Consider the following 23,180-nt stretch of genomic DNA (forward strand, 5'->3'; position numbering starts at 1 on the left):
TCATTTTATACAAAGACTCAACCACACAGATGCCCCAAACCCCGCCTTTTATATCACACAAACACACACACACTACGCAGTTCTGTCTGTACATCTGCAAACAGACCAGTCCCGTCTGGCTTCATAGTACAACTGCAGGCTATGGAAGCAAAAAGAGACAACAGATCACTGTAGATTACATCAACACAAAAGCTTGACTCAGTCCACAGTATCAACACCACTTTCCTTTAACTGGAATTGAATAACAATTACATTGTGACCTGTACCACTTAGGGAACGCACCGATCCAAACTCACTCAAACTGGGACTGTGAATGAAATCTATCTATATCACCATTTTCCACGCACGCAAGACATGAAATGAAAATCATGACATGGTTAAGTACTTTTTTAGAGTGCCCCCCCCCAAAAAAATGACCTAACCCGCTGTACAATTTTGGCTTTGTTGTTGGGGGGCCACATACCTAAAGGGCCTTTGTGTGACATTTCAAAAGGCTGCATCACAAGGTCATGGCAGAACAAGGGTCATACAAACACAGAACACCACACAGAATAGCACTTGTATAGTGTTCATTTTTGGGAGGGGGGCTGGGGGGGTGTCAATTCTATAGGTAAACTCCAGCAGACAGGAGATAAGTTACCCGTGGGCTGTCGGATAAAGGGAACAGTATTTGGCATCTGAAAAGGTAAAGAGTAGTAGTCCCTGACGTGTCAGAGGCCTCATCGTCAGTGGGAGAGTATAAAAGGACCTGTAAGTGCGTCTAGGGCTATGGTGCGCAAAACGTCCACAGTCCAGCAACCATGGGAAAGGTGAGCTCACATGCAATATGGCTAACATGGCTTTGACGGAGAGGTGAAGAAGGAAAATGGCATGGGAACATGTGTCAAATATTGTAACAGGGAAAGACAATGCAGCAGAGGGGACGAGAGGAAGCAAATTTGAGTAAAAATACTGGCTGCAAAAAACAGAGTGGACTGCTAACTCTTGTGGACTTATTTTTGAGGGGGAAAAACACACACATGTTTAAAAGGGAAGCGCCTGTGGAGATCAACAATTACGTTGTATCCAAAGATGACAGATTCATTGTATTTGTATGACAGCAACAATTTCTGGCTCCTTAAATTTGAGAAGTTGACAGTGTTCAGATTGGGCGAGCATACAATGAGTTGTTCTTTAAATAAAAGTCAGCTGAAGCACTAGTTTCAATTGCCTTGATTTTCACCTGTCAACCACTGAAAATAATATACAAGTGTACAGCAGGCTGGAGAGGCTTGTACAATCGAAGGACTCATGAAAAAGTAATTGAGTTTGTTCAAGGGAGAGCAGTGTCCCCTACAGTCCGTTCATGAGTATTGCAACTAGTAAATGTATATGTCTAACTTTAACTTAAGTGATACATGCTTCTCTCTCCTTTTCAAGATTATCTTCTACGAAGGCCGCAACTTCCAGGGTCGCCACTGGGAGTGCAGCAGCGACTGCATGGACACCTACAGACACTTCAACTGCTGCAACTCCATCCGTGTCAGCGGTGGTCACTGGGTGGCCTATGAGAAGCCTCATTACATGGGTTACCAGTACATCCTCGGCCCTGGCGAGTATGCTGACTACCACACCTGGATGGGCTTCAACAACTGCGTCCGCTCCTGCCAGATGTTCTCCCCTGTAAGTCAATCAAACAGACAGATAGGATTGGTAGTCCCCCCCCACCCCCGCCGCTCACCTTGTACATCAAATGCCGCTTTAGAAATGGATGTCAGTCACTGGCCTTTTGATGTCATTTACAGATACTCAGGCAGGTCACAGCATAAAAGTCTCTGTTGGAAGGCCCACAAGGAGACCCAGTCAGCCTTTAAAAGGAATATGATACACCCCCCTTAAGACTCGGTGCCTTCATTCTAATTCTGTTAGTCACATTGAGTGTTTCTGGCAGTTTAGGGAGGGAAAAAAAATCTAATTCTGTCATGCTCCGAAAGAGTTGTTGCTCATTCTTATCTGTAGCTACCTACTTAAAGAAACTAAAAGTATTCACTTGAATTCAAAGTTAAAGAAATCAGCTCAGGGCAGAAAGCTCTACCAAGGTGCTCTCTACCAACAGCATAATTATCTTGTTCTGATTTCTGTCACATACAGTATAGAGGATCCTACAAGATGAGGATCTTCAACAGGCCTGACATGATGGGACACATGATGGAGTTCATGGATGACTGCCCCAACGTGTACGAGCGCTACCACTACCGTGACATTTACTCCTGCAACATCATGGAGGGTTTCTGGATCTTCTACGAGCACCCTAACTACAGGGGACGCCAGTATTTCCTGCGCCCCGGAGAGTACAGGGCCTGTGGTGACTGGGGCTGCCACAACCCCATGGTGGGCTCATTCAGAAGGATGAGGACTCTCATGTAAACTTTGCGCAACTCAAATGAACATTAAACGCTTCATTTTCAAATAACAATGTCTTTTGTGAGTTTATTTGAACAAATCCATGCAACATGCAAACACGAGTCTGAAGTACAATAACTCTTTGGCCAGGCAGCACATTTGCTTCCTGCTTAGTGCACCTCTTCAACCGATAAAAACCTGCTGCTATCTATGTCACTGTCAAATACCTATTGAAACAAACCGAACCTTTTCACTTTGCTGCCCTGCCTATCCTCACAGTCTGTGTGTAGGTTTCTGGCATTCATGCCAATAAAGGCAGATGTTGCAACTCTTATTGTAGCCCTTTGAGAAAGTGCAGTTGTACAGTATTTTCCATAGACAGGCAGAGCTTTGACAGAGACAAAGAGCCTGCTGCAGCTCAACGGTCCTACAGTATAGTGTTCTGCAGGCTATAGAGCGCACTGTGCTGACACGACAAAGCTTTGTTTCACATTTGCAAAGCCCTGATCCCAGCAGGGTCTATAAAGAGGTCTGGTACAGCCCGGCACCTGGTCTGGTCTGAACTTAACACAGTTACAATGGGCAAGGTAAGTGTGCAAATTTAAAATCTATATAAAAGCAACTCAAATTTTTGATGTGTAGTACATTGATAATTTGCATCTAAGGGGTAAATCACTCTAAAACGGCAGTTGAGCTGATAAACGCTGCTTTTTTTCAAAAAATGCTAAAGACCTTCACTCAGTGGTGTTTACCATGTTTGCATAAGTGTGTTGCCAGAATGCAGATACATTTCCATTTCATGTAATATAATGGACAATAAAGTTTTCCTATATTATCTTATGCAGGGATGTAATAAAATGCTAGAAAATGCAAAGAACTGCAGTAAACATTTGCAAAATAAAAGCTGCAAATAAGTCCTAGTTAGTTAGTTAGTTATACTTAAATTATTCCTTTGTCTTCTGTTGAGGATGGTAAATAATTGCAGTTATTCAACTGAGTTGGGAGTCTTAATTCCTGTAAAAAAAAATAGGACTTTTTTCACTTCAACTTTGCTTCTGGTACATCATTTGAGACATTTTTTAATAGTGCCTTAAGCATATCTATCCTAAAAGTCTTCACTTACAAGTATTCTATAACAGAACTTTGTTAGATAAAGCTAACTTGCAAACCTGGCTCAGAATACCAAATGGTATGTTATGAAAATGCAGACTAAAAATGATTAATGTGTGGAGTCTGAACAGGTGGTGGACAGATAACTAGTCATACATATAAGGCGTGTGTGTTTGTCCTGGTGGTAATGTCCACTCATCCATCATGTGCAGATTATCTTCTACGAAGACAGGAACTTCCAGGGTCGTCACTATGAGTGCAGTAGTGACTGTCCTGAGATGCAAATGCACTTCAACCGCTGCAACTCGATAAGAGTGGAGAGCGGTTGTTGGGTGGCCTACGAGAAGCCCAACTATGGCGGCTACCAGTACATGCTGCACAAGGGCGAGTACCCGGACTACCAACGCTGGGCCGGCTTCAATGACTGTATCCGCTCCTGCCGTATGGTGCCACCTGTGAGTTTTAACTGATGCCCTACCCTGTTTGCAGCAATGTTCTCACTTTTTGTATCAGCGCCAGTTTAGGATCATTTAGTTCTCAAGCCTAGTCCTACTGTTTTCATCACTCAGTGCCAGTACCTGTGGCCTTTTTACAATGTCTCTTTTTGGCCTGACCTAAAACTGCAGTAAAAATAGAGTGGGTCATTGGATTTAGTACAGGAAGAAAGTTTGTCCACTCATTTATGTCAAATTGCCAAGTTATTCTACTTGACTGTGGCGATATAAAGTTGAACAAACACCTTAAATGGCAGTATCATTTTAGTTTCTCATCATTTCTTCCACAGTATAACGGGAACTACAGGATGAAGATATTTGAGCGGTCTGACTTTGGGGGCCAGAATCTGGAGCTAATGGATGACTGCCCAGATCTGAATGAGCGTTTCCACACCCGTGACATCTCCTCTGTCAATGTCATGGAGGGCTACTGGATGCTGCATGAACACCCCAATTACAGGGGTCGCCAGTACTTCTTGCGTCCTGGAGAGTACAGGAGGCACAGTGAGTGGGGAAGCAACAGCCCCACCATCGGCTCTCTGAGACGTGTCACTGAGATCAACTGATTCCCAGCTTTTTTACCCTTATCGAGCCCCACTGTTATGCTTTCCACCCTCTTGTTCCCCTATTGCCAGCACTGTTTCAGTGTGGTCTCAACACCGTGGTGTCAAAACCTGAAATCATACATTTTAATGATGGGGGTTTTGGTGCGTCTGATGTTGGGTTCTGGTTATGTTGGGTTGCTTTGCATTGTTGGGTAAAGTTCCTCCCCAACTCAGTGCTCAAGCAATGCTCACAATAAATAGTGATGATCTTTTTTGCTTTGGTCGTCCCATAGCAAAATGGTTTGCCTCGCCAGTCCCCAACCTCCTGTCCTACTGGAATCACAATAAACGAAAACTTGATGAAAGTCAACTAAAGGGAGCCTTTGTTAATTTTCTATTGACTACTACAGCTGTCACTATAAAAAGATCAGGGGGATATGGCTTTTCATAAATCTGAGGAATATTTTTCTCTTTATTATGGTGATTGAACTTTCACAGGCCACAGAGTTAGATGTAGAAGTGTAACCACTGAGGTCCTAGTAAGACCAAGAGTTTCTACAGTTTGCAGGGATATCGTCATTCCACATACACAAAGAAAAATTATCAAGGAAACAGAAGCTTATTCTTTGAAGTTTGATATTAAAGACCAGAAAAAGGCTATCTGAGGATGGGCATGTAGGAGTCTTTATGAGATCACATGGTACAGAGTAAGCGCGTTGGGTCCATGAAAGATGCCCATATTAGATCCACATCACAGGGCCAGTGCCAACTCAAAGAGTTGGAGTCAAAGTGGCATGGTATTAGCCCCGAGCATCAAGCTCTCTCAGAACAAAAAACAAAACCCAGTCCACATCCCCGCTCATACATTTTTCATCAGCCCAAGATACTGAACCCTTTCAGAAATAAATATCAATTATTGAAATTGTTAATTAGACGCTGCGTAATTGGCAAAGATACACATGAATAAATAACTTTGACCATTAATTATTGATTCAAAAAAATTTGAAGCCCAGCAGGGAGTGCATTTGAGAGTCTCTTAAGATCAAGCACAACAAGAAATATGAGTTTTGGCCTTGAGTAATGTCCAATTAAAGGACTGTCAGCTTTGCTGTACAAGTCCAGTGATTTGCCCTCATCATCCTTTTTATATCTGTGGACAACAATACCCAGCAGACAACACAACATCAACAGGGTGCAACATGGGATCTGATCAGCTGGGTCTGGGGGCAATGTCAGATGAGAGATGAGAGGAAATGTACAGGCTGCCAGGCCTCAGACACAACTAGAAGTTAATTTAAGGTCATGAAGGGGCAGTGGCTTCAAATATTAACCAAATTCAGAAAGCACTTTAGACTTGCATAGAACTACAAAAAACTAGTCTATGGTCATTTGTGTTTAAAGTTTATGGATTGAACTTCACATAAAAAGAACAGTGAAGGCAAACAACCTGAAAACTCTGCAAACAGCCTTGCTTAAATATTCAGCACAGTCATGTTAAAAATCTACTGAGTTCTACAGCATTTTTTACTTATACAAACATTGAAATCTGCCCTGAGTTCAGTTTTTAGAAGCCATAAAGTTGGTATATCAGTTGAGGACCAAACTGGGGTGATCAAAAACAGCACGGCAATATAAAATAGAGGAATACATTTCCTGTTGACATGGTCGGTCTTCCTCAACTGGGATCATCAGTCTGTAACATTTTTAGTTGTCTAGAACTTCCAGAGAAATGTATGGACCTAGCGTTTTTCTCTTGTTCACTTGGATTCAAACATGTAGCATGAGACACTTTGGGAACGATTTAGCTGGGAATCATGACAATTTGTATACAGGGTCCCAGTTTATTGCCAAGATATGATTATTTCAATGCAAAAATCCAGTAACCTGACAATGGAAGCTTCCCATTTCACAATGATTTCATTACTTAAGTAGAAAATTTTAATTTTTAATTTTTTTTAACAATTGGGTATACACACTTACACCTGAATAGCTACCATTACTGTAGCAAGCAACTGTGATGCATGCGATATTGTAAAATACAATTATATGCATCAAACAGGCAATACTCAATGTCCCTGGATTGTTCCTTCTCTACCTCAAGTCATTTAGATGATATTTTTCAATCGCTTCACACATAAAAAAGGACAAAAGAGTGAGATCCGAGCTTTGTCTCCCTCTTCATCTCTGAACCCTTTGGACTTAGTGATGGGAGGCTGATTGAAGGGTAAGTAGTGCGTTTTGGAGAATGAATTCTTTAGATACTAGAAAAGAGACAGAAAACGAAAGAAACAGAGAAACCCAGAACATAAGCCTGTGATTCCATTATTAGTCTCAGTTCTCCTTCTCCCTCTTTTCATTTCTGATGGCTGGATAATTAAACCTCTATAGTATTGTCTTCCATCTTCCTTGCCCCACTTCCAGCAATGCGAATTCCCCTATGGGCAACTTTAAAAAGGCCCTTTTTAGACATCTGTTTTTCAGATCAGTACGACTTTTTTTCCCCCATTAATTTGTGTTCTTTGTGAAAGTAGAAACACTAGTGCCAGGACAGAGAAGAACATACGTGTATAAATCCTCAACATTTCAACTGCAAAAATCAAAGAAAGTAAGGAAAATATCCCAAAAAATATTCTTTTTCAACCTTTTTTTTTTAATTCTACAATACTGCTATTAAACAACCCAAACCAATCCTTAAGTGTGCATTGCAAGACATCAGATAGGAGCTCAGAGGCTGGAATGTTACAGAGCTTAATTTAAAAGCAGTCACGTTCAACCCTCCAGCTTGAAGGAGGCAGCTTGTCAATTACTGTTCCTGTTCTGACAGAGGCTTTGGGCGCCACAAGGAACAAACAGGAAGGCAGCAAAGCATGGAAAAATGAGCACAACTTGTAACAATGATCAAATAAAAAAAAAAAAATGGTAAATAAAATGGATGCATACAAGCTGGTGTGAATTTTGACTTACATTGCTATAAAATAAAACTGGTAAATTTCTAATACTTTTGTATACATGTTTGTCATACTATACATTTTAATAATGCAATTAAGTTTTAATACAGGAAATCTTAAAATCTGCAGCACACCAGGATTTGATGAAACCAAGAGAAAGTCAAAATGTCTGTGTGTGTTGTCATTGCCACATCATACCTCCTGCAGGAGCCTATGAGGGTCACTTGCCTAACTCATATAAAAGTATCATAAGCTGAGGTAGAATTTAAAACATTTGTAAACTCTTGTGAACAACAGTATATAGTCTGAAGAGGGACAACTTCCGGGTTGTGCTGATAGAATGGACCATTGGTGTGTTAAGCGTCTCTCTCCATGCAGTGTGCTTCAGAGGTTTAAAAAAAAGTGACATCAGCCATTATCCTCAACAAGACCCAGGGGGAGCTGCTGGTGGGCAATGCAAACCATTTTGACCAATGTTAGGCTGAATTCACACTAAATCAGGGGTTGCAGTGTTTAGCGCAGGGTTGTGTGGCAGTGTGGGAGTGTCACTACGCAAGTTGAAGAGCGATACAACACCACGGGAATGCACTGCCATTAACGTCTTTGTACTCCCTCATGGCAGGTTTGTACTGCTCTGGAATCAGTCTCTCTTCCATCTTCACTGTTGCTTAGTAAACAGTGGGATGCTACAATGCTACATGGGAAACAAGATTCTTCCTCCCGTAGGCGTCTTCTGATTGGCCACAAAAGCTTGACGTTGGGATTTCTTTCTCCAAAAGTTGTAGTTCTGTTTCAACTTTTTCCAGCATCCCATGCGGTCCCCACAGCTGCAGCCTTAACACACCACACACATTCAAATGAATGGGAGGACTGTTTTTGAAACAGCTGATTTGGTATGAATTCAGCCTTAAGGCCAAGTGAGTGTCTCTGGTCTAGTTGCTGTCCCTCTGCCCAGCAAGAGGCTGCCCGACAGGCAGGTTTTCATGGAGGTATTTCATGGTACCATTCTCAGAGAAGTCGGCTGCTGTGTGTCCGTCACCTCTCAGGACCCACTTGGTGGTGAGCAGGCCCTCGAGGCCCACAGGGCCCCGGGCATGGATACGAGCTGTGCTAATACCGACCTCTGCTCCTAGAGACAAAGACAGAGGAAGAGAATGGTAAACATCATATCACATGAGTTCAAAGAAAGAATAACAAATATCAGTAAGAATATGCAGGCTGTTGAAAACGATTTCACAGGAAAAGAGGCAACAAAAGACATATGATGATAAGACCACCACATACCTAGTCCAAAGCGGTAGCCATCAGCAAAACGTGAGCTTGCGTTCCAGAAAACACAGGCGCTGTCCAGCTGCTGCAGGAACTTCTCCGCCGTGTCCTCTGTAAGAGAAAGACAACTTATTGGTGCTACAAGCTCACAACCATATATCTCTGATCTAATGCCTTTCAGGCATTAGATCAGAGAGACAACATGATTGTGATAATGACAATTAGTCATTGTAGTTATGCCATAGAAACTGAGTTGAAATAATGCATTAACACACAGAAAAAGAGCAATAGCGTATAGAAAACCTATATCTGCAGTTCTGAGGATTTCATAAAATAATACAGGTATTTGTTGCTGCACCTACAATCACAAATACCGCTACCGATGTCATTTTTAGTAAACACCCAGTGCTACAAGCTCTTAAAACGTGAACTGTACAAATCATTTTTATCATCTTGGACAGAATGATGTGGACAAGTCTATGGGTCCAAAATGTCATCAGGAGAAATCCTTGAGTTGCTATGTGGCTTTAAAAATTAAATACAGCTTATTTAGATTTAAATAGTAAAGACTGTATTAGTGAATAAAATCAGGCTGAATTTTCAAGGCAGGTTTTTCTCTTGATGACTTCACAGATTATCCACTAATCTGTCGGTCTGTGCATGTATCTATCGTACTGATATACCCATCTATAGTATATCTATCTTCAGTATCTATCTTATCTACCCATCCATCTATCTATGCCCTGATTGCATCCAGTGTATCTATATTTCTATTGTAGCCATCATTCGTATAATTCTCTCTCTCTACTTGGACATTAGCTGACACTGACACAAACAACTGAGTGCATTTTGATATATTGAGGTACCTTCTGTGGTCACCAGATGGCAGCAGCACATCCTCCACAGCAGGTGAGAATAAATCCTCAATGTAGAAATGTGAACAACTCACTTTCTCTTTTCAAATGCTGCTCACTGTTTTATTCCAGTCACATAAAGAAGCATGTGGAATCTTCTGCGCATTTTTATTTGAACCTTTTATGAGCGATTTGTACCTCAGGCTGTCCGTGCATTTTTATTATGTACTTAGAACAGTTCCTTTTGTTGCAGTCCATCCATATTACAGACACTGCTATTTATGTGAGCAAAAAACGATGTCCCATGTTTATGGGACACTTTTAGTTCCCATCAAGATTTCTTGATATTCCTAAAGATTGCCTGAGAAATCAACATGTCATAAAAATGGCAACATGTTAGTCTTCAATCCTGTCAACATGCATTATGGCCACAGCCTTTAAGTCAGGAAATACTCTGGAGACTGCACAGAATGTTTCAATCAACATGAGTTAGAAACCTGCATTGTGATGGCTCGCACACAAAAATGTGTTTAAACGTGACCCAAAGTTGTGACAGGGACAAGCCTTTTAAACTGTGTTTTGGCATCCGATCTACAGTGCATCCGGAAAGTATTCACGGCGCTTCACTTTTTCCACATTTTGTTATGTTACACCCTTATTCCAAAATGGATTAAATTAATTTTTTTCCTCAAAATTCTACACACAACACCCCATAATGACAATGTGAAAAATGTTTTTTTGAAATTTTTGCAAATTTATTAAAAATAAAAAACTAAGAAATCACATGTACATAAGTATTCACAGCCTTTGCCATGAAGCTCAAAATTGAGCTCAGGTGCATCCTGTTTCCACTGATCATCCTTGAGATGTTTCTGCAGCTTAATTGGAGTCCACCTGTGGTAAATTCAGTTGATTGGACATGATTTGGAAAGGCACACACCTGTCTATATAAGGTCCCACAGTTGACAGTGCATGTCAGAGCACAAACCAAGCATGAAGTCAAAGGAATTGTCTGTAGACCTCCGAGACAGGATTGTCTCGAGGCACAAATCTGGGGAAGGTTACAGAAAAATTTCTGCTGCTTTGAAGGTCCCAATGAGCACAGTGGCCTCCATCATCCGTAAGTGGAAGAAGTTCGGAACCACCAGGACTCTTCCTAGAGCTGGCCGGCCATCTAAACTGAGTAATCGGGGGAGAAGGGCCTTAGTCAGGGAGGTGACCAAGAACCCGATGGTCACTCTGTCAGAGCTCCAGAGTTCCTCTGTGGAGAGAGGAGAACCTTCCAGAAGGACAACCATCTCTGCAGCAATCCACCAATCAGGCCTGTATGGTAGAGTGGCCAGACGGAAGCCACTCCTTAGTAAAAGGCACATAGCAGCCCGCCTGGAGTTTGCCAAAAGGCACCTGAAGGACTCTCAGACCATGAGAAACAAAATTCTCTGGTCTGATGAGACAAAGATTGAACTCTTTGGTGTGAATGCCAGGTGTCACGTTTGGAGGAAACCAGGCACCGCTCATCACCAGGCCAATACCATCCCTACAGTGAAGCATGGTGGTGGCAGCATCATGCTGTGGGGATATTTTTCAGCGGCAGGAACTGGGAGACTAGTCAGGATAGAGGGAAAGATGAATGCAGCAAAGTACAGAGACATCCTGGATGAAAACCTGCTCCAGAGCGCTCTTGACCTCAGACTGGGGCGACGGTTTATCTTTCAGCAGGACAACGACCCTAAGCACACAGCCAAGATATCAAAGGAGTGGCTTCAGGACAACTCTGTGAATGTCCTTGAGTGGCCCAGCCAGAGCCCAGATTTGAATCCGATTGAACATCTCTGGAGAGATCTGAAAATGGCTGTGCACCGACGCTTCCCATCCAACCTGATGGAGCTTGAGAGGTGCTGCAAAGAGGAATGGGTGAAACTGCCCAAAGATAGGTGTGCCAAGCTTGTGGCATCATATTCAAAAAGACTTGAGGCTGTAATTGCTGCCAAAGGTGCATCAACAAAGTATTGAGCAAAGGCTGTGAATACTTATGTACATGTGATTTCTCAGGTTTTTTATTTTTAATAAATTTGCAAAAATCTCAAATAAACTTTTTTCACGTTGTCATTATGGGGTGTTGTGTGTAGAATTTTGAGGAAAAAATGAATTTAATCCATTTTGGTATAAGGCTGCAACATAACAAAATGTGGAAAAAGTGAAGGGCTGTGAATACTTTCCGGATGCACTGTACATTTTAAATGGGCTCTGTCCCCTACACTGGAGTCACACAGGGAGGCTGTGCACTCATCCCGACAACAAAGTGTTGCTGCTCATTAGTCACTGTGGCAGAAAGTGAGACGGACAGGGAAAGGTAATCAAGAGAGTGAGAACTTGATGAATATCAGACATCTACATGAGAAGGCATGGAGCACGAAAAGATTGACGAAGACTGGCCAGTGCCGTTCAGACAATAGTGAGGTAGGATATGATCAAAGTGATAGGAGACTGCATCGTTTGAGTCATTTGTTTTTCTCTTTTTAAAATGCAAATTGATAGAATGTATTTAATGAAAAAAAAATACTAGCACGAACACACACTAGGCCACCTACCATTTTCTGTGATGATAACGTCTGTGTGGGAGCTGCCATACTTGTGAATATGGTCCACAGCCTCCTGCATGCTGTCCACCACCTCCATGCAGCACTCCAGGTCACCGTACTCTGTCCGCAGGGACTTTGCCTCAGATGGGCTGAATGTCAGGTAGGAGGCGAACCGAGGGCCTGCATGAATCTTCACCTAGTGACACAACACAGATAAATAAGATAAATACATTGTTCTCCTAAACAAAAATATTCATTAAAATTCATTAAAAGTATATTTAAAAAATATATATTATTTTATGTTGACATATTGCACTAATGTGAAAGTGGACTAATGTGTATGCATTTGATGCTTTACCCGTTCAGTGCGCAGCATGTCAATGATCTGGTCAAAGAGTGGGGTCCTGAGGATGTCCCTGTGAATCAGCAGACTTTCCATGGCATTACATGCAGCTGGGTAGTCACACTTTGAGTCTCTGACTGGAATGGGAAAATATCAGTCAATTACTGACATATTCATAGTTGGAATAAAACATACATTTCTGGCAGAACTGGCCGGTACCACAGCCACAATTTTACTAATTAATGGAGTTTTGTTAATTTTCTAAAACAGTCGAAGTGTACACATGAACTTCTACAGTATTAGTCAGCAGGGAGATTTACATATGCTGACCAATTTTAATGACTTTGTCAATGCTGGCGTCTGAATCGACGTAGACGTGGCAGATTCCCTCGCTGTGACCCAGCACCGGGATGCCCTTGGCCGCCCGCTGGATGTCCCTCACCAGCTGGGATGAACCTCGAGGGATAATCAAGTCGATCATCTTGTCCAGTCGGCATAGATCCTCCACCTCCTCGCGAGTGCTCACCTTGTAACAAATACAGGTTTGTCAACCACAGCAGCTATAAGTTTACGATTAGTGTACTTATTAGAAATACAGACGCACAAATCAGGATTTCTCAGGCTGATTGAGATAATCAGTTTCATCCAGACTTCTGAGTTCTCCCTGTCCAATGTGCTATATAGGATTTGTACTGCCTGGTAATAAAATGTGAAGGAGACAAATTTTACCAGCTGTACAGCCTCTACAACTCCGTGCATGGAAAGGGCTTCCTGGGTGAGCTGGTGGAGGACTCTGTTGGTGTTGGCTGCCTCCTTGCCTCCCTTCAGCAGGAGGGCGTTGCCGCTGGCTATGGCCAACGCTGATACCTGGAGAAAAAAGACACAAGGTTTGTGATATTACTGCAGCCATTTCAAGAAAGTCTAAAAATTAATGAGAATCAAGTGAAATTTGTTGGAACATACATAGAAAACACAGTATTTGATAACAAAATGTATTTGACATTTATTAATATTTTATATGTTTGCATTTGCCAAACTAAAAAACATATCTATCTTAAATTGCCAGATCTGGTTGTGTTACGGCAGCTCTGCCTGGATACCTGTGGCAGGCAGTCAGGTCGGGCCTCAAAGATGACCAGAAGAACGCCGATGGGCACAGTAATCTGCTCCAGCTCCAGGTTGTGAGCCACCCTGGTCCTCCGCAGCACACGACCCACACTGTCCTGGGCGGCCACAGCTATCTGGCGCAGACCTATGGCCAAGCTGTTAAGTTTGGCTGGTGACAAGCTTAAGCGCTTCAGCATGGCTGGTGGCAAATGGCCTGCATAAAGAAGGGAGAGCTGGGTTACAGTTCAGGCGACATGGGATCCAACTCTTAACTCAGGCAATCCATTGAGAGGGAAAGTGAAAGAGTCGCCCTCTGGTGGAGAGATATGAATTGAACTGTCCATTTTGAAATTTTTTACATCTGTTAGGTAAGTTTGCTGCAATAGTAAGAAAGTAATGACAAATGGATTTGATTATTTCCTGCCAGAGAAGAATCTATTGATAAAAATCTGTTTATAGATACAAGAGCTTACATTTCACTGTAAGGACCTAAAACTCCAGGGGGTACATGTCCACACTTTCCTCTGCAAAACAATAGTTAGTTCAGTGCCAACATAAAAAAAATTATTTTGCTAAGTAAATATTACAGACTCCAAAAACTTCTAACACTGCTGCAAACCTTGCTGGGTTCCACGCTTCTACATCCTCTATAAATTAGACAAACTGACTGAATGTGGCACTCTGTTACCTGCATTTACAGCCAGGTCCATGTCCATCTTGTTGGCAGCCAGAATCTCTTCCTTCCTTTCAGTCAACAGCTCTGCTAGATGGCAGATGATCTCACTCCTCTGTCAACACAGTCAACCAAAATACAGGCAGTTTGAGCAAGTAGCACATCTACCCACAAGGGGTCAGCGTTTCTCTATATCTCAAAGTTAAGGACTAACCAGTGTTTATAACCTATATTGACATATTTTTACAAATAAACTGACATCCTCAAAAAAACAACTACTGATGTTGACTGATCTAATAATGTCAACTGAACACAAGAATAGACATTTTTGTTCTTATTCAAAATAATGTGCCACCTGGTCTGGGTGCAGAGATGCCAAGGTTCTTCCAGAGTTACGTGCCATTTCTGTCTGATGCTCCACAGTTGGGCCTGGTGAAGGTTCAGGGACAGGACAGACTTCACTCAACGTACACTCAGTTGCCAGTTTATTAGGTACACCAAGCTAAAACTAATGTAGTTTTATACAACAGCAATAAAAATTTCAGAAACACAAAAACAACTCGACAGCATCACAAACTAGAGCCTCCAAAATGGCTGAAAATTTTAATCAACACCACTTGAAAACAGTTTCAAGACAAGCTGAGCACTATAACCTGAAGGTAGGATTTATTGCAGGACTGCTGTATTAGACTGGGTTCACTGTAGCTCGGTGTGCCTAATAAATTGTTGATTTAGTCTATAAAACCACAGAAGCTGCAGCTTAAGCATGGCTGCAATAATACTAATGTGAGAAGAGGTTGAGTGAGAAAGCACGCTACCCAGGTGAACTCACCAGCAGGTTTGATCTCAGAGAAGAAGGTTCCCACCTTCTTCCCCTCCACAATGTCAGTGATGACATGACCTGTTACTTTGGGGTGCGTGCCATTTGCAATAACCACTGAGGTGCCACCTTGCAGGGCCCAGAGGGCAGCCTTGACCTGCAGAAAAACACCATTTTAAAAAGGTCTGTTTAAAGTCTCAACAATGTCGACATAAATGCCAAAACCATATGTTACCTTAGACGTTCATTACATAAAGAAGCAGGACAATATATATTTTTTTTTTTGGTGTCTCATTTAAAAACAAAAAAACAATCCATAGTACAAGAAGCGTCCCGCCTGAAGAATGTCTACAAGGCTTTTAACTTGAATGTAAATAAACAGTTTTTTAACGAGTGACTGAGGACTTTTAACATACCTTGGCCTCCATGCCCCCAATCCCAACTCTGGACTTTGTACCATAGGTGATGGACTGCTGGTCTCCAGGGTAGAAGATGTCAATGAGCTTGGCGTCATCTGTTCCAGGGGGGCTGTTGTACAGTCCTAAGAAATCAACAATTCTTACACAACTTACTTGCTCACACATGGGTCTAAAATACGCAGCATGACACATAACCCCAAAACCTATGTCACACATACTGTACACTAGTGCCTGGGTTATGTAACTGGTAAATAAATCAATTCATTGATTATAAAGTTAAATTTGATATGATAATGATTCTCAGCCTTCAAAATCTATTAAATTGATACTGAATGGACCCTCTGACACGTTCACACATCTTGTGACAACCTCATCAGCATCAATTTCAAACATGAAGGCAGAAGGTCTGTGTTTGTCTCCCTCATGACTCTCAGTTGGCCCTGAGAGGGGTGTTTTTTTTTCCCCCCGGTGAAAAGTGCAGACAGATGGTGTTGTTACCTAACTGCTGACCCAGACTGTTGTTGTGGTAACACACATACCTTCCACGTCAGACAGTGCGATGAGCAGGTCAGCCTTCATCTCTACAGCTAGCCGCGCCGCCAGACTGTCGTTGTCCTTAATGCTGATCACCTACAGAACCAGAAAATTGCTGATGTAAGCTCCTAAAGGTGGAAAAGCAGTCGGCAGAAAGTCAGCCAGCTGCCATTTACCCATCTGGGCCTTTTCTTAAGGGCTAGGGGAAGCTGAGAAATAGAAACAAATGCCTAAATACTTGTTTACCAAATACAGACATTTATTTAAGCTGTGTAATGGTACTATTTGTATTAAACAAGCTGGCTGTGTTGCCAGCAGCTAAGTGTGTAAAAAGAAAACAAAACTGACAGAGAATGTGAGGTAGAATTATCTCCAAGAAAAAGATGTGTTAGTTATTTCTGCAGGAGCACATGTAAAGGAGGAGTCTACCTACAGGAGTTAGTACCGGCCCCTTCTGACAGCACCTCCTCCCCAGTGACTGCATGCACTGCCATCATCCCATCCCTGCATGCACATGCCTTAATGGATGAGGGCAGCGCTGATGAGGTGAGGCAGGGTGGCAGAGGTGTTTCTGTGTGTGTGTGTGTGTGTGTGTGTGTGTGTGTGGATGATAGAAAATACTGTAGCTAATGAAAAGTGTCTGTGTACACTATAAACACTTCTCTACCACCCCCTTCAGCACCCCTGCTGCCACAACCACTGTCACCACTACCAGCGTAGCCCCCCTACTGTCTGTACCCACATTTACCCCCTGCAGGTCGCTGTTGGGCTCCGGCGGGGGTACCACAGCATCATTGGTGTTGATGATGGGCACGATGTTCATGCGCAGCAGCTCCTGCAGTGTGCTGTTCAGGTTCTGCCTCTTTTCGTCATCATGGAAATCCAGATTTGTCACCAGGACCTGGCAGCACAGGAGGAGGGAGAGAGCAGAGAGAACGAACAGTGAGTGAGACAGAAGATTCAAATATGTTACTCTGCAAAATACATACGCTCCTTCAGCATTTCAAAGTGATTATTTTGCTATGAAGTATAAAGTACCTGTGCAGTGCAAGTGCTGTATTGGGTGAACATGGCCTCATACAGGGCCATCAGGCCACTCTGTCCAGCTGCAGCACAGGCCCGGGCCTCCAGCACTGGCAAAGACTGCAACACAAATGCAGCAGTAGACGTCTGGTTACATTGATTAAAGTACAGAGTTGAGCAAAGAGATTATCATCTTTTCAGCTTTTTGGCTGCCCAGAGACACACTTTAATCAAACCATGCCACGCCTGCGCAGGTGTTCTTTAGGTTATCAGTAGGGTGTGGCCAAGCAAGCTGGTGTGTCAAAAAACTAATTGTAAAAAAGAAATTGTATCCACATACCCTGACATCATTTATACACAAAGAATACTGTATGTAACAGAGTCTATAATATGAGAGAGAACTATCTAAAAGCTGGCCTAACGGATGACAGTATTAATATTTAGCATACAAATCTGTAGTGAAATGCAGTACTGTATGTTTGGTTGAATGAACTGTCAAACAAAAGCATTATATTGCAAGACAATCAATGGCACCATAGCATAAACTAGGCCTACTTACCAGAGGTGGACCAACATCAATTTTACACTGTCTCAAGAAACACTGAACATTATGCTTCATAGAAGGTAGCATTTATCACAGGCTATTATACTGTATTACATTATATTCGACAGGTGTCACCAGCACTGTATCCATCCATAGTATTCAAGAAAAAAAGCATATGGTGTTGATTTATACTTTAACGTTACCATAAGCCTCAGCACCTTCCTCCACCCTTTTCTTACCATGTCTTTGAGCTGATTGTGTCCTGTGTGCAGCGCCTGTCGAACACTCTGGGACAGCAGGATCTCATGTCTTAATCTTTGCTTGCCAAAGGCCACTGCTCCACTGGTGACAATCATCATCTCCCTGCCTTGATTCTGCAGCATGGCCACCTAGACAATAATACACCCAATTAGGACCCATACACCACAGCTGGGCTCCACAGGTTTTTTTATTTTTTGGTCAGACTCACTGAGGATTCAGCTTTAAAGGTCAGTTCACCCCAATTACAAAAAGTCCAATTTTCTTACTTTCCCATAGTGGTAACAAGCCATGATGTTTTTTTTTTGTTTTACTTGTCGATGTTTTGAGATTTTTGCCTCTACCCCAATACAAAGGGCTGAATGGAATTACTCTTGTGGTGCTCAAAGCAAGGAAAGTTACATTTAAAAACTGACATGCAATGTCCGTTTCCAGAAACAAATGGTTTTCATTGGAGCTATTCTCTACCAAAAAAACAATCCATATGAAAACTGTTCACAGCATGTTTGGTGGATTATCCCGAGTAACAAGAACAGTGTTTCCAGAGAAAGATGTTAACTAAAACTATCTGCATGACCAGACAGTTAGAATCAGAAAAATAAATATGTATGTTTGTGAGCTGGACCACAGGTCAACATAAACTGCAGTGGATGGGAAAATCATGGACACACATCCCTATCAAGACTTTTGTACAGGAGCCTAAATTTTATACTTCATTAAAGTACAGTTTGTGCTGGTATTTGGCCTCTCACCTGCTCCACAATGGAGGCCAGCCTCCCCAGAGCCAGGCCGCATTCATCGCCACGGGTGACCACAGCACTGCCGAGCTTGACTACGACCCTCTTGGCCTGACGCAGTTCACTGCGGTGTGCAAAGGAGCTGCCATGGGCCCTCCCCTGGGGAACTGTATAGAGGGAGAAGATGTTATTTTTATATTACTGGTGAAAAAAGTGTTTTATCAATTATTTCAATGTTCAAGTAACTTTGAGCAACAATGGAATGAGGCCCAAATAGAAAAAGATAGACTGGTTATTGAGGAGAAATCCAAAACATTTTGTTGTGGTTAATTAATCAACAGATGTTGAAAGGCAGACTCACTAAAGGTTCTGTCAAAACTTTCCATGACTACATATTCACCTTCTCACATCTAATTTACATGGGGCACTTAAGTTAGGAGATCCATTTTAATAGAAACCTACTGAAAATAAAACCAGAAAGCAAAATAATAAGAAGAAATAAACAATGTAGTGGTGAAGGCACCTTCAACTGTTTGAAAACTGTGCTTAAAAAAAAACAAAAAAACTACAAACACATTTTCTGATGTATCATTATATTGGCGTATACATTTCCACACAAAACACTGCAAACATTACATAACTGAGCAAACGTGCATGTTTTGCTGGGTTTTTGTTTCATTGATTACATGACTGAGACAAAGAGAGTAAAGCCCTCCCCTATGTCCATCTGTAACCTGGGAAACTAGATAATCACAGCCTTCAAACTGCCACATCAGCAGAGCAAGCAGAAAAGCCTGTGCTGACATTACACATCTCTCTGGAGCAATGAGGCGCATGAGAGAGGCGGGCAGAGTGAGAGAGAGGCCGTGACATCTTGTACAGACTAGTAGTTCAGAAAACATCTCAAAGACTGCACAGTTTGTTACAACAGCAGTTTATCAGGTCTACTTCTGAAAATCACTACATATTCCTGCACTGGTACTGATAAAATCATAGACACAATCAGGAACTTATTCATCTACTTTCAGTAGAAAACACTGAAAGAAGTTCTCGAATGTGTAAGCAAGTGCCTTTTAAGGCTGAAACTAATTATTTACATTATTAATTAATTTCTATTATTTTTCAATTAATTAATAAATCATGTAGATTATATAATGTCAAAAAAACATAACAAAGTGCCCATCACAATTTCCCAGAGCCTGAAGTGACTTCTTCACATTGCTTATTTGTCTGAGCAACAGTAAAAAATAAAAACATTTTTAAATTCACAATGATATAAAACAGAGAAAAGTAAATGTTTGGCAGTTATGCTTGATAAATGGCTTAATAAATAATCAAAACAGTTGTTAATTTCTAGAAAATGTTCCATCACAGGCCGCTAGAGCCCAAGGTGATGTGTGAAAATTGCTTGTTTTGTCAAACAACAATCCAAGACAATCCAAAACAAATTCAGTTTACTGTCACAAAACAAAGAAATGCAGAAAATCCTCAAAATTAGAAGCTAGGACTAAAAAAACAATGATTTAAATGATTAATCCCATATGAAAATAGTTTAATATTCTGACGGATGACTAATAAAGATATTTATATAACAACAGAATCCTCTGTTGTTATATAAAGATCTGGTGTAGTCTATACAGTGTTTATATGGGATATACTGTATCACAGTGTGGCACTGCATTGCTTGCCTTGTGTCAGTGATCTGGTGAGCAACCGGCATACGTGTCTCTGGAAATCCAGTGAGTTTCTTGAACACAGAGTCAGCCTTCGCAGCAGCATGGTCACTCTATTGCTGTCTCTGTACTATCACAAAGAGACATGCAGAGAGTGAGAAACACACACAATATCAGCATCAAATACATTAAACTGTGGTATTTACCTGAGAAATTAGATTATTAGATAAATTCGTGTATTATATCTAAATGGCAACATGAGAGGTGAGCCCTTGTATCCCAATGTACTGCCAGAATATTAATATCCTACTGGTTCCCAAGAAGGTAAAGTAATAAAGAGCGTTTGTTCTTACTTAAGTCCCAGTTTAGCTTGTCCTGTGTAACGTCTTCTATTGAGTCTTGCTCATCTTCTTTAACCCGTTATTCTTTCATTTATCACACAAATACTTAAACAGAGGTGGGCTCTGCATGTGCACGACTCCTCCCCTAACTAAAGAGCTGCTGATGAAACTGTCACTGCAGTTTGCAACGACTATAATTTCAGGTACAAACGCCGGCCTCACTAACGTTGCCACAGCGTGAGTACATTACTTAATTAATGATAACGATTAATTTCTCACACTTGGTCGCGTTGACATTAAAATAAAATGCGGTTTTCAACAGAGTAATCCTCGTAAATTGGCGGTGAAGTGGCAGGATATTGCGTCAGGCCACCCAGCGAAATGCGGAAGAACAACGGAAGTGTCATTTAAAGTCTCACATTTCAAAATAAAACCTTGCCTTTTTTTTTTTTTTTTTTGAAATTCTTTATGTTGGGATAGCAGCACATGTTACAAAACATATATCCGGACAAAAGCAGTTTTATGTCCTCTGCCATTCACAGAGTTTTTCAAAATGAAAGAACTTCATACATGTTGGGAGAGGTAAAGTGTGCACAGAAGGGCCATAAAAAGTATATCTGGGGAGACCTGTGAGAAAATAAAATAAAAATCAATGAGGTTTGCTAGAATAAAACAACATTACAGGGTCATTTATTCAATACCTCAACGAAATCTGGTCCTAAGGGCCTTACATATTCGAACTTCTTGGTCCAGAATTTAATTAATACATTTTTCTGAAGCGACAAAGAGAAAAAAATAAAAAAATCTAAGTGCTTTTTTTTATCGAAATACCAAACAAATATTCATCAGATTGCTTTGCCTGAAAATCAGCACTTCCTAAAAATAATGTGGAAAATTACAAGGGTAGTGTTAAGTATGCTTTTTAGTGCTTTGTGAAACTCTTATCACTGAACATTCCCACAATATATGCCAGTTATTGGCTTCCTGAAATCCAGACTGTCTCCAACATTTTGCATCCCCTCCAAAACTCTGCCTTTAAAAAAAAAAACTAAATAAACAGCTAAATGCCTTTGTTGTGTCATGTTTTTTAAGCAATGATAACTTTAAATTAATTCATTTAATAATAAGATTAGTTATTGTAATGAAATATATAGATGTAGATATACAGTATATAGATTGATATATATGGATATCCACAATAACAAATTCTACATTGCTTTTCATGCTATTAACTCCATATTTTACAGTATGTTGCAATATACAGGGCCACCACAGTTTAAAACCAAATTTTCCATGAAGGCCTTCACTCTTCATTTAGAATTATTCTCAATTCATTAATCTGAAACTAACAGGAAGGCTGGGGTGTATGGGACCCAACTGTCCTAATTAGTTCTTTCATTAACCTGTGCACCTTTCATTTGCACCATGTGGTTCAAAAATCACAGGGTGATGAAAGTTTTCTGCACCTGCACTATCCTGCTGTGACAAAATGAAAAGTAAACCAGAGCAGAGCTGACTGACACTGTCGGACTCCCACTGCCCCTAGGACCATAGATAACAAAATTGGCTCCTGCAGCTCTGGCTAAATGTGTATTATTCTATTATATCTGTCCTGTTCTTTTCTCTGTTGTCCGCTTTGGCCCTTTATCTGTTGTTCTGTGTTCCTCCTCCTCTTCGCTCTTTTATCTGTCCATCGGACTCAGGGGAAGGAACTGACCCTTACCTTTCTCCTGGCTCCACTAATCCACTAACTATCTGTGTTCGTGTGTGTGTGTGTGTGCGTGCGTGTGCGTGTGTGTGCATGTGTACTTTATCTGCACAACCTTTTAACTTACTGCAGGTTCATTTCGATCCCTTTGAATTGATAGAAGTATTGATTTTTCCTACTGATACAAACTAACTGTCAAAAATTACCATTTCACAAACACAACCCAGCAAACAGCAACACCTAATACTGAACTTAATATCACCATTACACCATTATAACGGATTGGAACATATCCTAACGTCACTTTGAAAGTAGCATCTCTGTAAAACCTTAAAAACTAGGCAATGAATAAGTGACGCCAGTAGCTGATCCTGATGGTGTACATTTAATATTTTTAGCCATGCAAGCCACATGGCTCTAGGGATGGCAATGGCAATCTGTTGGTCAGTTGATCCACCACTGTGGTCCAGACTGAAACATCTCAACAGCTATTGGATGGATTGCTATGAAATTTAGTACAGATATTCATGGTGACCAGAGAATGAATTGTAATAACTTTGGTGAGCCACTGATTTTTAATTTATTTGTCAGATGCTGTGTTTTATGACTGAATACCCTCAAACCTGAAGATATTCCTATCATCCTCAGCTGTACTTTGTGTTCATTGCTAATTAGCAAATGCCATGCTAACACTCAAAACTAATATCAACAAGTTGCACATTATATCTGCTTAATATTATATGTTTACATTTAGCTCCAAGCACCTGTTTTGTGCCTAAAGCTTCACAGCGCTGCTATGGCTGCAGACTCTTTGTC

The 23,180-nt window shown here is 41.3% G+C and overlaps 3 protein-coding genes across 4 annotated transcripts; 2 read left to right on the top strand and 1 right to left on the bottom strand.

Moving 5' to 3' along the window:
- The first annotated feature begins 800 nt into the window (after positions 1-800).
- crygmxl2 (crystallin, gamma MX, like 2) lies at positions 801-2,406 on the top strand. 2 transcript variants are annotated; one of them, XM_070927132.1, is made up of 3 exons: positions 801-821; positions 1,420-1,662; positions 2,131-2,406. In XM_070927132.1, the coding sequence occupies exons 1-3, from the start codon at positions 801-803 to the stop codon at positions 2,404-2,406; spliced, it is 540 nt and encodes a 179-aa protein (XP_070783233.1). The 2 variants fall into 2 exon arrangements, with proteins under 2 accessions (XP_070783233.1, XP_070783232.1); XM_070927131.1 differs by lacking the exon at positions 801-821 and having other exon boundaries at positions 1,366-1,662.
- Positions 2,407-2,960: 554 nt separating this feature from the next.
- Positions 2,961-4,552, top strand: crygmx (crystallin, gamma MX). The gene is made up of 3 exons (XM_070927458.1): positions 2,961-2,969; positions 3,693-3,947; positions 4,277-4,552. The coding sequence occupies exons 1-3, from the start codon at positions 2,961-2,963 to the stop codon at positions 4,550-4,552; spliced, it is 540 nt and encodes a 179-aa protein (XP_070783559.1).
- Positions 4,553-8,411: 3,859 nt separating this feature from the next.
- On the bottom strand, positions 8,412-20,421 carry aldh18a1 (aldehyde dehydrogenase 18 family, member A1). Its single transcript, XM_070927188.1, has 17 exons — positions 20,331-20,421; positions 18,658-18,809; positions 17,887-18,036; positions 17,119-17,223; positions 16,823-16,981; positions 16,086-16,176; positions 15,544-15,668; positions 15,140-15,284; positions 14,663-14,736; positions 14,323-14,422; positions 13,628-13,848; positions 13,257-13,394; positions 12,858-13,053; positions 12,543-12,664; positions 12,194-12,380; positions 8,764-8,859; positions 8,412-8,608 (listed from the first exon to the last, which is right to left on the bottom strand). Exons 1-17 carry the CDS (start codon positions 20,419-20,421, stop codon positions 8,412-8,414), a joined length of 2,349 nt encoding a protein of 782 aa, XP_070783289.1.
- Between the last annotated feature and the right edge of the window lie 2,759 nt (positions 20,422-23,180).

Source organism: Enoplosus armatus, chromosome 20 (assembly GCF_043641665.1).
Source record: "Enoplosus armatus isolate fEnoArm2 chromosome 20, fEnoArm2.hap1, whole genome shotgun sequence".
Lineage (NCBI taxonomy): Eukaryota > Metazoa > Chordata > Actinopteri > Centrarchiformes > Enoplosidae > Enoplosus > Enoplosus armatus.

What these genes read in the sequence shown, in the direction of transcription:
- aldh18a1 (XM_070927188.1), bottom strand. Translation starts at nt 20,421, where the DNA reads ATGCTGCTGCGAAGGCTGACTCTGTGTTCAAGAAACTCACTGGATTTC. An exon ending in CTCTGAGATCAAACCTGCTG is followed by an intron (nt 14,737 to 15,139) that starts GTGAGTTCACCT and finishes AACCTTCACCAG; the next exon opens with GCCCAACTGTGGAGCATCAG. An exon ending in ACATGCTGCGCACTGAACGG is followed by an intron (nt 12,381 to 12,542) that starts GTAAAGCATCAA and finishes TTGTGTCACTAG; the next exon opens with GTGAAGATTCATGCAGGCCC.
- crygmx (XM_070927458.1), top strand. An exon ending in CCTGCCGTATGGTGCCACCT is followed by an intron (nt 3,948 to 4,276) that starts GTGAGTTTTAAC and finishes TTTCTTCCACAG; the next exon opens with TATAACGGGAACTACAGGAT.
- crygmxl2 (XM_070927131.1), top strand. Translation starts at nt 1,366, where the DNA reads ATGTATATGTCTAACTTTAACTTAAGTGATACATGCTTCTCTCTCCTT. An exon ending in CCTGCCAGATGTTCTCCCCT is followed by an intron (nt 1,663 to 2,130) that starts GTAAGTCAATCA and finishes TGTCACATACAG; the next exon opens with TATAGAGGATCCTACAAGAT.